The following is a 19,557-nucleotide window of genomic DNA, read 5'->3' as shown; positions in this document are numbered from 1 at the left end:
GCAGCACTGTGTGTGTTCCCACGATATAATAGTGTAGCAGTACTGTGGGTGTTCCCACGATATAACAGTGTAGCAGTACTGTGGGTGTTCCCACAATATAACAGTGTAGCAGTACTGTGGGTGTTCCCACAATATAACAGTGTAGCAGTACTGTGGGTGTTCCCACAATATAACAGTGTAGCAGTACTGTGGGTGTTCCCACAATATAACAGTGTAGCAGTACTGTGGGTGTTCCCACAATATAACAGTGTAGCAGTACTGTGGGTGTTCCCACGATATAACAGTGTAGCAGTACTGTGGGTGTTCCCACGATATAACAGTGTAGCAGTACTGTGGGTGTTCCCACGATATAACAGTGTAGCAGTACTGTGGGTGTTCCCACAATATAACAGTGTAGCAGTACTGTGGGTGTTCCCACAATATAACAGTGTAGCAGTACTGTGGGTGTTCCCACGATATAACAGTGTAGCAGTACTGCGGGTGTTCCCACAATATAACAGTGTAGCAGTACTGTGGGTGTTCCCACAATATAACAGTGTAGCAGCACTGTGGGTGTTCCCACGATATAACAGTGTAGCAGTACTGTGGGTGTTCCCACGATATAACAGTGTAGCAGTACTGTGGGTGTTCCCACAATATAACAGTGTAGCAGTACTGTGGGTGTTCCCACAATATAACAGTGTAGCAGTACTGTGGGTGTTCCCACGATATAACAGTGTAGCAGTACTGTGGGTGTTCCCACGATATAACAGTGTAGCAGTACTGTGGGTGTTCCCACGATATAACAGTGTAGCAGTACTGTGGGTGTTCCCACGATATAACAGTGTAGCAGTACTGTGGGTGTTCCCACAATATAACAGTGTAGCAGCACTGTGGGTGTTCCCACGATATAACAGTGTAGCAGCACTGTGGGTGTTCCCACGATATAACAGTGTAGCAGCACTGTGGGTGTTCCCACGATATAACAGTGTAGCAGTACTGTGGGTGTTCCCACGATATAACAGTGTAGCAGTACTGTGGGTGTTCCCACAATATAACAGTGTAGCAGTACTGTGGGTGTTCCCACGATATAACAGTGTAGCAGCACTGTGGGTGTTCCCACGATATAACAGTGTAGCAGTACTGTGGGTGTTCCCACGATATAACAGTGTAGCAGTACTGTGGGTGTTCCCACGATATAACAGTGTAGCAGTACTGTGGGTGTTCCCACGATATAACAGTGTAGCAGCACTGTGGGTGTTCCCACGATATAACAGTGTAGCAGCACACTGCTGATGTAACCACTTTTGTTTAATAATAATAATAATAATAATAATAATAATAATAATAATAATAATAATAATAATAATAATAATAAACATTGCTAGCTCTCCTGCAGTTGTATAATTTTTGTCATGATTTTTATCACCTCCTCTGCTTCACCATACATGGTCTCTCACCATACATGGTCTCTCACCATACATGGTCTCTCACCATACATGGTCTCTCACCATACATGGTCTCACCATACATGGCCTCACCATACATGGCCTCTCACCATACATGGCCTCTCACCATACATGGCCTCTCACCATACATGGCCTCTCACCATACATGGTCTCTCACCATACATGGTCTCTCACCATACATGGTCTCTCACCATACATGGTCTCTCACCATACATGGTCTCTCACCATACATGGTCTCTCACCATACATGGTCTCTCAACATACATGGTCTCTCAACATACATGGTCTCTCACCATACATGGTCTCTCACCATACATGGTCTCTCACCATACATGGTCTCTCACCATACATGGTCTCTCACCATACATGGTCTCTCACCATACATGGTCTCTCACCATACATGGTCTCTCACCATACATGGCCTCTCACCATACATGGCCTCTCACCATACATGGCCTCTCACCATACATGGTCTCTCACCATACATGGTCTCTCACCATACATGGTCTGTCACCATACATGGTCTGTCACCATACATGGCCTCTCACCATACATGGCCTCTCACCATACATGGTCTGTCACCATACATGGTCTGTCACCATACATGGTCTCTCACCATACATGGCCTCTCACCATACATGGCCTCTCACCATACATGGCCTCTCACCATACATGGCCTCTCACCATACATGGCCTCTCACAATACATGGTCTCTCACCATACAGGCCTCTCACCATACATGGCCTCTCACCATACATGGCCTCTCACCATACATGCCTCACCATACATGCCTCTCACCATACATGGTCTCTCACTGATTTCTGGCACTCTGGAGCAAGTCGTATCTACTCTTGAAGCTGTGTAGTGTTTGCTTCCACCGCATCATTCATGTTACATTAACCATCCTAAAACTGAAACAGTGATGACTTGCACATGTATAACATCTGGGTATCTTTGTTTTGAAGACGTTTCGCCATCCAGTGGCTTTATCAGTTCAATACAGGGAATAAAGGGAAGGCAGAAGATAAGGTAATCAGTCTCTCAGCCTATCAGAATTATATACAGAAGACAAAATAAGACGAGGTAATCTTACAACCTATGAGCAGATGTAGATCAGAGTAATATTAATGTTGTGTGTGTGTGTAATTCATGACTTGTGTTGCTGTTGTATTCCACAGATACAGTAATGTGCATGTTAATTAGGACAGTGATGAAATAATACATTTATAAAAATTAATGTTTATTTAAATACAGGGCAGTGATATGACAGATAATTGATTTAATAAGAGATATGACTACTCTCTGCTTTTATAAGCATTACTACGCTTTGGCATAGACTCGCCCTATGTTGGTATGTTTTACGTCGTTATACCAGGTGCTAATAATAGCAGCAGTTAGCTTCTCCACAGTTGAACAGTCCTGTTCAGCGATCCTGAGTTCGGCTATTTCTCAGATTCTAAGGTGCGTTGAGGTCTGGAGTTTCCAGGTCAGTTTAGAACGCTTAGGCCTCTCTCTTCGAAGAATGTCAGATTTTTTTCTGAAAGTGTGGCATGGAGCAAGATCCTGATGGAAAATACTTTCTCCGTCAGGAGAGTCTGTCCACAATGGGAAGCAAATGAGTTGCCAGGATTGCCATGCATTTGACATTGTTCATCGTTCAATCAACAATAACAAGCCGTCCAGGACCATTACCAGTAAAACTACACCAAAACATCTTAGGTGGGTGTTTTGGCTCTTGTTGAATGTGCCATTCCGAGGATGTTCGCCTTTGCTCCGTCTCACTACCACTGATCTACACCTATTCATCTGTCGTCCATCCCTTGTGATCGAGTGCCCACAGCACCCGCTTTTTCTTCGTATCGGCAGTCTATAATTATTTCTTAACCTATTATATGGTAGTTCTGCCAACTTCAAGGAGCCTTCGTCGAACAGCTGAAGAATCAACATTTACGCCAGCTGAAGCCAAATATCTCTGTTGATCTTTGTTGGTTTTCTTTGGCTCTTTCGTACTATTTCTTATGGTAACCTTGTCATCGTGAAGCGTTCCTCGACGCAGCGCTCCACAATACCAGTCTCGTCAGCTCTCTTCAGAATCCGACCAACAGTTGACTTTGTTAGGCTCAAATTTTCGGTGATCTATCTGATACTCAAATCAGCATGTTTACTAAGAACTACAATACTTGTACGCTTTCCATGTGTAACATCCATCATGACTCTCAGCAGTAATAATGAATTTTATGGGAAGAATTTGGTGAAACCACATTCACTCATGGAGCACCACAGTTGGATGGTTGTCAGAAGTCGGTAGCAAGCTCTTCTGAAAAGAAAAGAACCTAAATTAATTAAGCAGGAGACTAAGACATATTACGAGATAATCACAAATTAATTGGCACACTACATATATTACTGGAACAGCCCTTCCTTCACTATGGCTGATGTACGTTTACCAGTGATCTGGTAAAGGTACTTCTGTTCCCGTTTTGATACAGCTTTTTCACAGAATGACACAAAGATAACGCAGGAACGAGAGATATTCACAGATCATAAAGAAACTAATATCCATGATTTTTTCAATAAAAGAATGGTAGATCTGGGTTTAACACGGCCTAAATGCAATTGAAACTGATTAGTGAATACCGGTAGTTTCTCTCTGCGTGTGTTTGTCATAGTTGTGGGTAACAGTAGCCTGCCAGTCACCCCAGTTGTACTGAGTGGTTGTGTGGCAGCCATATTGGTGGTGGTGAGTCATGTGTGAGAAACACCACAAGTGGTGAAGATAAACACTGCCAGACTCACTGATAATGAGATTGTAAGATTAATTGTAACTTATTGTAGATCAGATGATTCATTACCTCTTACTACCACCCCCTCCCAACCATCACTACCCCCCCCCCTTTCCTCCCTACTTGCATTACTTTCCCTGCCTTGGAAACATTAGGACGTGTTTTCTTAAGACACCTGTTGTCACTGTTCGCCTAGCAGTAAGTAGGTACTTGGGTGTTAGTAGACTGGTGTGGGTCGCATCCTGGGAACAAAATTAACCTAATTTGCCTTAAATGCTCTATATAACCAGGGACTTTCTATATAGTAGTATGTCATTGTTGTCAGCTATGGTCTGTATAAGTTGTATCATGTACTTGTAGAAATAAAGATTATCTACCTACTTTACTCTCCTTACTAACCTATCTTATTCTCCCTCCCTCCCTGTATTACTCTCCTTCTCTTGCTGTTCCTCTTACATTCCTCCCTATCTTCTACCTGTGTGTGTGTGTGTGTGTGTGTGTGTGTGTACTCACCTATTTGTGGTTGCAGGGGTCGATTCACAGCTCCTTTGTGTGCGTGTTATTAGGCTGAAAAGCGTTATGTGAAGGTTGTGGAGTGTGTACTCTTCAAAGGATGATTTTGAAGGCTGTTAGGATGATTTTGAAGGCTGTTAGGATGATTTTGAAGGCTGTTAGGATGATTTTGAAGGCTGTTTGGATGATTTTGAAGGCTGTTAGGATGATTTTGAAGGATGTTAGGATGATTATAAAGAATACAGTACACAAGGATGTTAGGGTAATTTTGAAGGATGTTAGATGAATTTGAAGGATATTAAGATTATTTTGAAGGATGTTAGAGGATGTTAAATCAATGATATAGGGTTTTGAAGGCTGTTAATGTTAATTTTTTGTTGCAGTCCTGAGCGTGGGTGTTCGAGTGAAGACGAAATTAACGTGGTTGACTCCCCGCCGCCCACGACGCCCATGTACGCCCACGGCTACATGGATGACGACGTCCCACTGGATATGACCATTAAGAGGCGTTCCCCCCCGCCCACACGCCACCCACACCACGCCCCTACCTCCAACTCCCCCTCCCCACCACCCTACCACCCACGACCCACCTATCTACCAGCCCCCGCCCGCCCACGCCCATCTGTCATCACCTGCGTCCCGCCCAGATACCTCTCCGCCCACGATCTGCCGCCCGCGGAACCCGCCCATCTCCAGCCGCCCCCTGCGTACTCAGACCGCCCACTGCCACCCCCGTATAGTGTGGCCACCGCCCACTTGAACCAGCAGAGGGCCAGGGAGTCGCTATCACGCCCACAGGTCAATACCACGCCAACCACCCCCGCCCACAGGCATAGCCCACGCCCTGACGAGTTGCCCTCGTTACGTAAAGTTGTACAAGGTAGGTGACACCTAATTAATGTGATGTACCTGCGTAATTGTATTTGGTACCTATTTAATGAATGTAATTTATGTAATTATGATAATTGGTACATAACGAATTACGTAATCATGATAATTGTACTTAACTAATATAATCACGCAATGATAATTGGGTCCTAATTACTTGATATAATTACGTAATTTGAGATGTAATGAACGAATATAACAGCTTAATATTTGGCACCTATTTAACTTGTATTATCAATGTAATTGTGATAATTGGGACCTAATTAATATACGTAATTATAATTGGACCCAAATTACATAGGATAATGTAATATAATTAGAACCTAATTACCTAGTATAATTATGTAATTATAATTGGAACCTAATTACCTAGCATAATTACGTAATTATGATAAATGCGACCTGATAACGAAATTATGATCATTTGGACCTAATTACCTAATATAATCAACGTAATCATGATAATTTGGACCTAATTACCTTGTCAACTTATTTACTACGATGTGAGAGCGCTAAACCTGTAGGTGGTGGGGTCATGCAGCACCTGGTAAATGGGAAGTAATCAGGTTTGTTCCGAGGAAAGGGAAGAATACCTCCCAATTCCATGGATCAAGAGCCTCTCATCTGACGGAGGTTCGAGCCATACAGACGTTCGTATACACTGATTATATATATATATATATATATATATATATATGTATGTCGTGCCGAATATGTAAAACTGGTCAATTAGCAAGAACTCATTTAAAATTAAGTCCTTTCTGAAATTTTCTCTTACACGTTTAAAGATATTTTTTTCATTAATGTTAATGTAAAAAATTTTAATTTTGCACCAAAAGAATCTTAGAAAACTTACCTAACCTTATTATAACAAGAGCAATTTATTTTAGCTTAACCCAACTAAATATATTTTAGATATGTTTACAGTAATTTAATGCTAAACAAACACAGTGAAATATATTTTTTTCGTTAGGTTCAGAATGATTTTGGCGAAATTATTGCATACACAAATTTTCACTTGTCCTATATGGCAAGATGAGCGTTGCTATTTAAGCCAAGATCGCAAGTTCTGCCTATTCGGCATGACATTATATATATATATATATATATATATATATATATATATATATATATATATATATATATATATATATATATATTGTGTCAAAGTACGTAATATTTTGACGGGAGGCTTAATGCCACTCGGCTGTCTATGCATTTACTTTATGCTGTCTACTGTCTGTGTGTCTGCTAGTACATTCTGTCTACTGCGTCAGGTGTGTTCCGGTGTGACAGGTTTGTCTTGCGTTAGCGTCACCATCTGAGCCCCAGCCTGAGTTGACACGACACTCCTGTGTTGACGTGGTCATGTACATGGCTCTCCAGGAAGCTTACTTGGCACCGGTTGACAGCTGCGCAGCCTGCGTGGCCCTAGTTGACAGCTGAGCAGTCTGCGTGGCCCTAGTTGACAGCTGAGCAGTCTGCGTGGCCCTAGTTGACAGCTGAGCAGTCAGTCTACGTGGCCCTAGTTGACAGCTGAGCAGTCTGCGTGGCCCTAGTTGACAGCTGAGCAGCCTGCGTGGCCCTAGTTGACAGCTGAGCAGTCTGCGTGGCCCTAGTTGACAGCTGAGCAGCCTGCGTGGCCCTAGTTGACAGCTGAGCAGCCTGCGTGGCCCTAGTTGACAGCTGAGCAGCCTGCGTGGCCCTAGTTGACAGCTGAGCAGCCTGCGTGGCCCTAGTTGACAGCTGAGTAGCCTGCGTGGCCCTAGTTGACAGCTGAGCAGCCTGCGTGGCCCTAGTTGATAGTTGAGCAGCCTGCGTGGCCCTAGTTGACAGCTGAGCAGCCTGCGTGGCCCTAGTTGACAGCTGAGCAGCCTGCGTGGCCCTAGTTGACAGCTGAGCAGCCTGCGTGGCCCTAGTTGACAGCTGAGCAGCCTGCGTGGCCCTAGTTGACAGCTGAGCAGCCTGCGTGGCCCTAGTTGACAGCTGAGCAGCCTGCGTGGCCCTAGTTGACAGCTGAGTAGCCTGCGTGGCCCTAGTTGACAGCTGAGCAGCCTGCGTGGCCCTAGTTGATAGTTGAGCAGCCTGCGTGGCCCTAGTTGACAGCTGAGCAGCCTGCGTGGCCCTAGTTGACAGCTAAGCAGCCTGCGTGGCCCTAGTTGACAGCTGAGCAGCCTGCGTGGCCCTAGTTGACAGCTGAGCAGCCTGCGTGGCCCTAGTTGACAGCTGAGCAGCCTGCGTGGCCCTAGTTGACAGCTGAGCAGCGTGCGTGGCCCTAGTTGACAGTTGAGCAGCCTGCGTGGCCCTAGTTGATAGCTGAGCAGCCTGCGTGGCCCTAGTTGATAGTTGAGCAGCCTACGTGGCCATGTTGACCGAGCAGCCTACGTGGCTCTAGTTGACCGAGCAGCCTACGTGGCCCTAGTTGACCGAGCAGCCTGCGTGGCCCTAGTTGACAGCTGAGCAGCCTGCGTGGCCCTAGTTGACAGCTGAGCAGCCTGCGTGGCCCTAGTTGACAGCTGAGCAGCCTGCGTGGCCCTAGTTGATAGTTGAGCAGCCTGCGTGGCCCTAGTTGACAGTTGAGCAGTCTGCGTGGCCCTAGTTGACAGTTGAGCAGCCTGCGTGGCCCTAGTTGACAGCTGAGCAGCCTGCGTGACCCTAGTTGACTGAGCAGCCTGCGTGGCCCTAGTTGACAGCTGAGCAGCCTGCGTGGCCCTAGTTGACAGCTGAGCAGCCTGCGTGGCCCTAGTTGACTGAGCAGCCTGCGTGGCCCTAGTTGATAGCTGAGCAGCCTGCATGGCCCTAGTTGACAGCTGAGCAGCCTGCGTGGCCCTAGTTGATAGTTGAGCAGCCTACGTGGCCCTAGTTGACCGAGCAGCCTACGTGGCCCTAGTTGACCGAGCAACCTACGTGGCCCTAGTTGACCGAGCAGCCTGCGTGGCTCTAGTTGACAGCTGAGCAGCCTGCTTGGCCCTAGTTGACAGTTGAGCAGCCTGCGTGGCCCTAGTTGACAGTTGAGCAGCCTGCGTGGCCCTAGTTGACAGTTGAGCAGCCTGCGTGGCCCTAGTTGATAGTTGAGCAGCCTACGTGGCCCTAGTTGACCGAGCAGCCTACGTGGCCCTAGTTGACCGAGCAGCCTACGTGGCCCTAGTTGACCGAGCAGCCTACGTGACCCTAGTTGACAGTTGACCAGCCTACGTGGCCCTAGTTGACAGTTGAGCAGCCTACGTGGCCCTACTTGACAGTTGAGCAGCCTACGTGGCCCTAGTTGACAGTTGAGCAGCCTACGTGGCCCTAGTTGACACAGCTAGTCATGATATTTGCACAAGCTTCTATGACATGATCAGGTATACGGAGGACGCATTAGATTGATGGAGTGAATGAGTGGAAGATTGTGGGATGTTGGGAAGGAGTTGTGAGCTTCTCTGTCATTCATGCACTCATGCACTCGTACACTCATGGTGAGTAGAGGCCAGAGACCCAGGCTAATGTTACATCCATTCATGATCCTGGGCAAGGTAAGGTGTTGCCGCCGCTTACGTTTCTTTTTACCACTTAATATCCCTTTCCACAGTGGGTTGTGCAAGCCAGGTGGCATTCTTGTCGCTTAGAATAAAGGGTAGTGTCACTTACCACTGGTGCAAGCGTTGAAAAGGTGGAATAGGTTTAGAAATAGTTAATGGGTGTGATTGTTGGAGTAGGAAGGTGGGTGTGAGACCGGAGGTAAGTGAGCCAAATACGGCACTGAGGTTGTGCGAGGCTAGGCTCACCCACCTTGTGCGAGGTGGGTACATGGTGGGCTGGTCCACGTTATATGGTGGGCTAGTTCATGTTCCATAGTGGGTTACCCACACTTCGAGGTAGGTCACTGCTCCTGCATCCTGCTGCTGCTGTTCATGGGGTCGAGGTAGTCTGCTGGAGTTATGGGGGGGGGGGGTTGTGGTAGCACAGTTGTTGTAGTAATGAATAGGGGTATGGGGAGGGGAGGAGTCAGTTACGTTGGGGTGAAGGTGGCAGAGGTCAGTAAAGGTCAGGCTAGGAATGAGGTACACAGGCTGGCTGCTCTGCCTGTTTGCTTGACCTTCCTGTGTGACCTACCTGCCTGACCTTCCTGTTTGTCCTGCATACCTGCTTAATCTTTTTTTTATCCAAACACTACCCATAACTTAGCATCATCCTTTGCGGACGCTGCCAAGACGAGCATGAAAGCCGTCTCGGTATATGTCACGGAAAAATTGCAAGATATCACTTAGGCCTACCAGTGGATATAGCCATGGGATACCATGGATATAACGTGATGTTTAATGGTGACAAATTTCAACTGCTTAGATATGAAGAATGAAAAACTCTAACCGATCCATGGATACACAATATAAGAAGACCTTGTTGATGGAAAGGAATATGTAATGGACTTGGGTGTAATAACGACACATGACTTAGCATTTATTGTACATAACATGACTGATACACAGTATTCAGAGGCCATGAAAATGGTTGACTGGATAATGGAAACTTTTTAAGCAAGAAAAGTGGCAATGGTGACACTTCAAATTACTTCGTCTCTCGCCTGGAGTACTACTCAGTGTTGACATCTCCGCTCAGGGCAGGAGAGGTCATTTACTGCCTGCTAGGAGCCGATAAAGTATTTAACTAGTGGGAAGGTCTCAAAGAATTGGCACTGTATTTTCTAGAGGGAAGGAGAGAGATACCTGATAATACATACATGGAAGATTCTGCAGAGGTAGCCCCAATCTGACAACTACCATAACTGGAATGAGAGAGATGTAAAGAAGTGTAAAACCCATTGTAAAGCAGGGAAGCCTTGGGCACAGTACGAGGACACTGTATCAACGTTCGTGGTTCATGACTCTTCGACCGACTACCAGCAGATATCAGAAGTATTGCTGGAACAAGTGAAGACTTTGAACTGGAAACTGGACCACTGCTTCCACCAAGTGCAGGAACAACCAGACTATGATAGAAGTGTAGGTCAGCAGGCCACAGCAGGAACTGCATAATTGAACAGACAAACTATGTAACAGCCTGTCCTCAGACTGGGCATCAAGGATATGAAAACAACTTGAAACTGGTCACAGGTATATCACAGGTACCTGCCTAACCTTCCTCGTGTGTTCGTGTACTCACCTAATTGTGAATGCAGGGGTCGATTCACAGCTCCTCGCCCCACCTCTTCACTAGTGTGTGTGGCTCGGTACTTCTGTTAGTATTGAAGTCACCCATATTATGGCACTTTTCCCTATGTACACACGTTAGTGCCACTTGTGTTCAACCAAGTTATTTGCGCTGGCGGCTCGCTGGCCTACATAGCAATTACAGCCTGGAGGGTACCTCCAGTCCCTTGGATTAACATCAAGGGCAGTGTGTCGTGGAAAAGAGGTCTTGGGGAAAGAGTGGGTGACCTGACCTCCCTCATACAGCACTGTCGGGGTCACGCAGCTCGGTGGTGACCTTTGACCTCGCACCATTGCAAGATAGACTCTTTCATCTTGTGACCTCACCATCCTCCCCTCCCTCGTGTGAAGTACACCTTGTGCTCGTCTAAGATTACCTGGTTCCTGGGTCGTGGTATTTGGGTACTGGTACCTGGGTGGTGGTACTTGGGTCGTGGTACCTAGGTGCTAGTACCTGGGTTCTAGTTGATGAGGATTACATCCAGGGAAAAGAAACGAACGACTGTGAAAAGCAGGAGGCCTACTGGTGCATGCTAGGTAGGCCCAATTCACCAGCATTGTGCTGCTCCTTTAAACTACAACACTCGTACCAGTAATCCTAAGCAAAATCCTAGGCAAAAGGCCTAGGAACTAGGCTCCAAAAGGGGGGTTTATGGGAGTGCATTTGGATTTATATGTACAGTTCACATGTTGCAAACATATTTTTGTCCCTCAGGGAAGGTTCCTTGATGTTGGTGGGAGGCTCTTGATTTAGGAAATTGGATCTGTGCTCCAGTTCCCCGAATTAAGCCTGAATGCCTTCCACATCCCCCCCCCCAGGCGCTGTATAATCTTCCGGGTTTAGCGCTTCCCCCTTGATTATAATAATAATGCAAACATATTTAGGAAACTTACTTAATATATCTGGTATCTTATTTGCTGACTGAAGATACCCTACCTGTAGATTCTTGAGGAAGGCTGAGGGAGATATGATCACGACGTATAAAATACAAGAAGAGGGTGGAATAAAAAGTTTATGGACAAGGAAAAAGATGAATATTAAGATGAGTGGTAGGGAGGGTAGGAAGTACTTGTACAGGAGTGCAAGTGTCTGCCAGGAGTGGTGGGGCATTACATGTACGCAGTTTGAAGAGTGGGTATGACCGTACTCAGCACGCCAGGATATGATCAAACAGGTCGATTAAGAAGTGGGGCAAGGAGCTGGGTTTCGACCCCCCACTAAAGCATCTCGGGGACACACACACACACACACACACACACACACACACACACACACACACACACACACACACACACACACACACACACACACACACACACACACACACACAGGTGGCTACACAAGCAGGTGAGGCTGAGTAAGGGGGGTGAGGCTGGGTAAGGAGGTGTGGCTGGGGGAGGGGTTAAGGTAAGAACGTCTTGTAAGGAGGAAGGGGGAGGGAGAGAGATAGAGGGAGGGGTGACTAGCTCAAAAAAGGAGTGCTGGATAGAGACGGAGAGAGGGAGGGGGAGGAGGTGCTTTAAGAAAGAAGCAACATGATGTAGTGGGTGCCATTGGGGGAGGGGTGTGTGGGGGAGGGGTTGCGTGGGGTGGGGGGGGGGAAAGACTTGCTTCCAAATGCTCTTTGTTCCGTTATGAGGACCAGTGTAAGGGGGGTAGTATCCCCCTCATCACCACCCCTCCCCCCTCCCCAAGCAGTACACTTGTGTTCTTAACACGTGTGTGTGTACGAATGGTATATAATACCGACAAGATGAGAGTAAGACACATGTGCAACATCTGGGTATCTTTATTGTAGACGTTTCGCCATCCAGTGGCTTTATCAATACAAATTCCAGGACATAACTTGAAGACAGTAGAACTATGTACAGAAGATGAGGTAATCAGTCCCTCAACCTAGGAGTAGGTGCGAACAGCACCATAGTCGTGGAGATTCTGAAGCAGAAGAAAGAATCCTGGCGCTTATATAGTAACGTCAGGTGAAGCAGACGAATTTGCCCTCGTCTGCTTGTACACACAAGTACAATCACCCTTGAAAACCACGTCTTTAAGGGTGATGGACTGATTACATCGTCTTCACATATCTGCTGCTTCTAATAACTCTTCTTTATCCGACTGAAGAAGCCTGCTGTGTAGGCGAAACGTTTCGGAATAAGAACATAAGAACATAAGAATGTAGGAACACTGCAGAAGGCCTACTGGCCCATACGAGGCAGGTCCTTATCAAAAAAAGGTACCTAATTGTTGCATGTGTGTCTTAACCACTTGGCAGTGGTCTAAGAGGGAAGGAAGGAACTTGTGACTTGGTAAATAGTCCAAGTTGGACCGAAACGTCGTGGTAAGTTTCTCTCCTATGTACGGGTTGTGTATTGTTGCAGTTGGTTTAGAAAGACACGTAAGCAAACACTATAACATATTTATTAGAAAACGTTTCGGTCCTGGGACCTTGATCACTTCTAACATACAGAGGTAGAAAGACATTATATATATAGGCGGAGAGTGAGATGTGACGCACGTGACCTGAGGAATGTCATAAGAACATAAGAATGGAGGAACACTGTAGAAGGCCTACTGGCCCATGCGAGGCAGGTCCTTATCAAAACAACCTCTGCCTATGATGAGGACCAGTAGACGATGAAATCATGTGACTCCTGTGTTGTTGGGTTGGTGCTGCTTAAGTATCATGTATGCCAATGTTTTTGAAATTTTGTAGTTTCCAGTGTTGCGTTCTATAGTGTCGGTGACGGTGATTAGTGAGGCTTCTAGGCACCGTCGGCGTCTGAGGTCTGGTTCGGTGAGAACGAGTTGTGCCTCGTTCCAGTTCATCAAATGCCCCGTGGAGTCTCTGTGGAGGACACAGGCGTACCTTACATCGTCTCTGTTAGAGGCATTTCGATGCTCATTCAGGCGGACTGCAAGATCTCTGCCTGTCTCGCCTACATATTTCTTGGGACAGAACCCACAGGGGATAGTGTAGACGCCTGCTGTAGAAGTTAGAGGTGTGGGGCTGCGTTTAGTAGTGAGGTCTTTGATAGAGGATGTGTTTATGGTGGAAACGTTGATGTTACTCACAGCAAGTGCCCGGCGAGTATTCGTGGCAACATCGCCACATGGGAGTACTATGAACTGTTTAGGGGGCTGTTCCATGGGCGGTTTGTTGAGGATAGCTTGTGCCTTGAGTCTGCAATCTCGGATGAAGAAAGACGGGAACTGAAGACGTGTAAAGGCTTGTGTTATGTAAGTGCATTCTTCTTCTAGAAAACAAGGGCTGGAGATGCGAAGAGCTCTCAAGAAGAAGCCAATGAGGACTCCTCTCTTAGTGCGGGTATCTTGGTGTGAATAAAAGTGTATAAGATCGTCCTTGTTGGTAGGTTTTCTATACACTTTGAAGAGAAGTTTGTCACTGTCGGGAGATCTGCACAGTAGAACGTCGAGGAAAGGAAGTTTGCCATCATTTTCGAGTTCAAGTGTAAACTTTATTGATGGTTCAACTGCATTGATCTTGTTGAGAAGGGCCTGGATATTGAGACGTCTTGGATAGAAAACCAATATATCATCAACGTATCTTAGCCAGGTAACGGTTTTGGGAATGAGGGTGCTGAATTTCTCTGTCTCCAAGTTTTCCATGAAGAGGTTGGCAAGCACAGCACTGAGCGGGCTGCCCATTGCCATCCCAAAGCATTGTTTGTAACAGTTGTCCTGATACTTGAAGAAGTTGAAATTAACACACAGTTCCACTAGATTGATGAAATCTAGAAGAGGTAAAGGGAGGTCGTGGTTTTCAGTGAGCCTCTGTCTCAGAATGTTGATTGCAGCGTCAGTAGGAACGTTGGTAAAGAGGGCTGTGACATCGAAGGAAGCCATGCTTTTGTTTTTGACATTCAGGTTGGAATGTCAAAAACAAAAAACAAAAGCATGGCTTCCTTCGATGTCACAGCCCTCTTTACCAACGTTCCTACTGACGCTGCAATCAACATTCTGAGACAGAGGCTCACTGAAAACCACGACCTCCCTTTACCTCTTCTAGATTTCATCAATCTAGTGGAACTGTGTGTTAATTTCAACTTCTTCAAGTATCAGGACAACTGTTACAAACAATGCTTTGGGATGGCAATGGGCAGCCCGCTCAGTGCTGTGCTTGCCAACCTCTTCATGGAAAACTTGGAGACAGAGAAATTCAGCACCCTCATTCCCAAAACCGTTACCTGGCTAAGATACGTTGATGATATATTGGTTTTCTATCCAAGACGTCTCAATATCCAGGCCCTTCTCAACAAGATCAATGCAGTTGAACCATCAATAAAGTTTACACTTGAACTCGAAAATGATGGCAAACTTCCTTTCCTCGACGTTCTACTGTGCAGATCTCCCGACAGTGACAAACTTCTCTTCAAAGTGTATAGAAAACCTACCAACAAGGACGATCTTATACACTTTTATTCACACCAAGATACCCGCACTAAGAGAGGAGTCCTCATTGGCTTCTTCTTGAGAGCTCTTCGCATCTCCAGCCCTTGTTTTCTAGAAGAAGAATGCACTTACATAACACAAGCCTTTACACGTCTTCAGTTCCCGTCTTTCTTCATCCGAGATTGCAGACTCAAGGCACAAGCTATCCTCAACAAACCGCCCATGGAACAGCCCCCTAAACAGTTCATAGTACTCCCATGTGGCGATGTTGCCACGAATACTCGCCGGGCACTTGCTGTGAGTAACATCAACGTTTCCACCATAAACACATCCTCTATCAAAGACCTCACTACTAAACGCAGCCCCACACCTCTAACTTCTACAGCAGGCGTCTACACTATCCCCTGTGGGTTCTGTCCCAAGAAATATGTAGGCGAGACAGGCAGAGATCTTGCAGTCCGCCTGAATGAGCATCGAAATGCCTCTAACAGAGACGATGTAAGGTACGCCTGTGTCCTCCACAGAGACTCCACGGGGCATTTGATGAACTGGAACGAGGCACAACTCGTTCTCACCGAACCAGACCTCAGACGCCGACGGTGCCTAGAAGCCTCACTAATCACCGTCACCGACACTATAGAACGCAACACTGGAAACTACAAAATTTCAAAAACATTGGCATACATGATACTTAAGCAGCACCAACCCAACAACACAGGAGTCACATGATTTCATCATAGATAGAGGTTGTTTTGATAAGGACCTGCCTCGCATGGGCCAGTAGGCCTTCTACAGTGTTCCTCCATTCTTATGTTCTTATGACATTCCTCAGGTCACGTGCGTCACATCTCACTCTCCGCCTATATATATAATGTCTTTCTACCTCTGTATGTTAGAAGTGATCAAGGTCCCAGGACCGAAACGTTTTCTAATAAATATGTTATAGTGTTTGCTTACGTGTCTTTCTAAACCAACTTGTCGGTATTTATTACCAAGGTTTATACCATTGTTGCAGTCACTGTATTGTGCCTTATTGTTCTCTGAGGAAACGTCTTAATGCGCCTCCCCTGGGTTTAGAAAAATGTTTCGCTCCTGGGACTGAAACGTTTTCTGATATGCCCTAGTGTTTGTTACCATGTGTTTTTAAACCAACTTGTCGGTATATTTTACCACGGTTTGTGGTACATTGTTCAAGTCACGGCGTTGTGTATTGTTACTCTATATTAATTCAATTATCAACTTGCTTCACTCACGAAATCGCAATGACACGATTGTAAACAAACCATACCACGGGTGGGGTTAGAACCCGCGATCAGAGAGTCTCAAAACTCCAGACCGTCGCATTAGCCACTGGACCAGCTTGCCACAATAAGATTCATCCAACTAGGTATATTTATACACCATAGGAAGGTTAGCATAGGCCACCACTGTGACCACAAATGCAAGTTTTAACAGACGAATCTCCAGTTTTGAGACTCTGATCGCGGGTTCTAACCCCGCCCGTAGTGTGGTTTATCAACTTGTTTATTTACATAAGTAAATCGATAATTGATTTTTGGTTTATTCTTGCGTGCGTAAAATATATGGAGTAACAATTCACAACGCCGTGATTGGAACAATATGCACCACGAAATTGGTAATAGATCAGTAGTGGGACTTTCGTTGTTCAGTCTCCATAAAGGACTTCAATGAGGGAATATATAGTTTAAGTTTATTTAGGTACAGGTACACATTGTGCCACCGTGGCCTGGTGGCTAAAGCTCCCGCTTCACACACGGAGTGCCCGGGTTCGATTCCCGGCTGGTGGAAACATTTCGACGCGTTTCCTTACACCTGTTGTCCTGTTCACCTAGCAGCAAATAGGTACCTGGGTGTTAGTCGACTGGTGTGGGTGGCATCCTGGGGGACAAGATTGAGGACCACAATGGAAATAGGTTACAGTCCTCGATGACGCACTGACTTTCTGGGGTTATCCTGGGTGGCTAGCCCTCCGGGGTTAAAAATCCGAACGAAATCTTATCTAGCTCACACCAATGCAATATTAGTTGACAACCTATGCTAGACTGAGGCCTAGTGAGAGAGTTAGGGGGATGTGGAGGGTCTTGCTGCTGGTAGGTCTGTCGAGGAAGTGAGAGTGACGCAATATCTCGTAGGTTTGAACCAAGCCGAGTAGGCTGCAGCGTCAGGCTTAGGTGGCGTGGCGCCAGGTATAAAGACCAACACTGGTTATACCATAACTTGAATGCCTCCCTTCGAGTGTGTGTGCGTGTGTGTGTGAATGGTGATGACAAGAGGATCTATATATAAATGTAGATAACTGAGAGAGAGAGAGAGAGAGAGAGAGAGAGAGAGAGAGAGAGAGAGAGAGAGAGAGAGAGACTGGTTTCGTAAATGGATGTCAACAAAGGATGGAGGTTAGAGAGGTTAAGAAAAAAGCGAGGTGATACAAGAAAGCAGCAGAAGAACAGGAGGAGGAGGAGGTGGTGGTGCTGGTGATGGGTGGGGGGGAGAGATGAGTAAAGATGGAAATAGTGAGGTAAGTGGGGTTGGAGTATAAGGTAGTATACTGTGGAGTGCCTCACCACCAAGCCTACACGTGAAGCAAGTCTCCTGACTTCATCAATCGATGGTTCTCAGCGTGGGGGCCGCGGACCCCAGGAGTCGTACACTTGACCTCCAAGTTAATAGTGTGGGATAAGACACGTTAGCGAAAGCTTTCGTCTGCGCAGAAGGCTTTTTCAGTTGAATACGGAGATGATTTCTATACCGGAGACAGGACGAAATGTAGGGGTTATGTTGAAGTGCTCAGTCCCACAGCCTTGATAATGTTCAGTCCCACAGCCTTGATAATGTTCAGTCCCACAGCCTTGATAATGTTCAGTCCCACAGCCTTGATAATGTTCAGTCCCACAGCCTTGATAGATGTTTAGTTCCACAGCCTTGATAATGTTTAGTCCCACAGCCTTGATGTTCAGTTCCACAGCCTTGATAATGTTTAGTCCCACAGCCTTGATAGATGTTCAGTTCCACAGCCTTGATAATGTTTAGTCCCACAGCCTTGATGTTCAGTTCCACAGCCTTGATAGATGTTCAGTTCCACAGCCTTGATAATGTTTAGTCCCACAGCCTTGATGTTCAGTTCCACAGCCTTGATAATGTTTAGTCCCACAACCTTGATAGATGTTCAGTTCCACAGCCTTGATAATGTTTAGTCCCACAACCTTGATAGATGTTCAGTTCCACAGCCTTGATAATGTTTAGTCCCACAACCTTGATAGATGTTCAGTTCCACAGCCTTGATAATGTTTAGTCCCACAACCTTGATAGATGTTCAGTTCCACAGCCTTGATAATGTTTAGTCCCACAGCCTTGATGTTCAGTTCCACAGCCTTGATAATGTTTAGTCCCACAGCCTTGATAGATGTTCAGTTCCACAGCCTTGATAATGTTTAGTCCCACAGCCTTGATGTTCAGTTCCACAGCCTTGATAATGTTTAGTCCCACAGCCTTGATAGATGTTCAGTTCCACAGCCTTGATAATGTTTAGTCCCACAGCCTTGATAGATGTTCAGTTCCACAGCCTTGATAATGTTTAGTCCCACAGCCTTGATAGATGTTTAGTCTCACAACCTTGACGTTTAGTCCCACAGCCTTGATAGATGTTTAGTCTCACAACCTTGACGTTTAGTCCCACAACCTTGATAGATGTTTAGTCTCACAACCTTGACGTTTAGTCCCACAGCCTTGATAGATGTTTAGTCTCACAACCTTGACGTTTAGTCCCACAACCTTGATAGATGTTTAGTCTCACAACCTTGACGTTTAGTCCCACAGCCTTGATAGATGTTCATTGTGTTACCTCTCCACTTCTTCCACTGTCTCCAGTATTGAAATCATCTCTACATTCGACAGAAAAAGCCTGCTGTGCAGGCGAAAAGTTTTGGCAATAAAATGGCCAAGTGTTTCACATATCCTACACATCAAGTTACCAGTCTTGTATATCATCAGTAAGTCAGATTCACGTATTAAGTAGGCTGGTGGATGAGAATACATATACAGAACTGCTGGGGGTTCTAACCCGTGGCAGGTGAGTTTTAAATCTCCCGGGCCAGTACGCTAGTCATGATGGCAGTAATAGAATGCTAGAACAGATTCGGCTGCGTGGGGGCTGTGTGTCCGGCTCCCCCGGCTGGCTCAGCATCTCTGCCATCTTCCAGCGACCAAGAACGCATCCAGCCACGCCTGCGACCTTTTAATATCAACCTACCGCACCTGTACGTACGGTTCATAATTGCCACGCCACTTGCGTCATGTAGACCGTCGCT

At 46.1% G+C, this 19,557-nt stretch overlaps 1 protein-coding gene across 1 annotated transcript in view; it reads left to right on the top strand.

The window, feature by feature from the left end:
• The window catches only part of LOC128703207 (uncharacterized), a 100,174-nt gene that overhangs the window by 41,046 nt on the left and 39,571 nt on the right, over positions 1 to 19,557 (top strand). Inside the window, exon 3 of the mRNA XM_053797800.2 lies at positions 5,128 to 5,624. Coding sequence (XP_053653775.1) covers positions 5,128 to 5,624 — 497 coding nt within the window. The remainder of the gene's footprint in view (positions 1 to 5,127; positions 5,625 to 19,557) is intronic.

This window comes from Cherax quadricarinatus, chromosome 85, assembly GCF_038502225.1.
Source record: "Cherax quadricarinatus isolate ZL_2023a chromosome 85, ASM3850222v1, whole genome shotgun sequence".
Classification (NCBI taxonomy): Eukaryota; Metazoa; Arthropoda; class Malacostraca; order Decapoda; family Parastacidae; genus Cherax; species Cherax quadricarinatus.
This window is presented reverse-complemented; position numbering and strand designations above follow the sequence as displayed.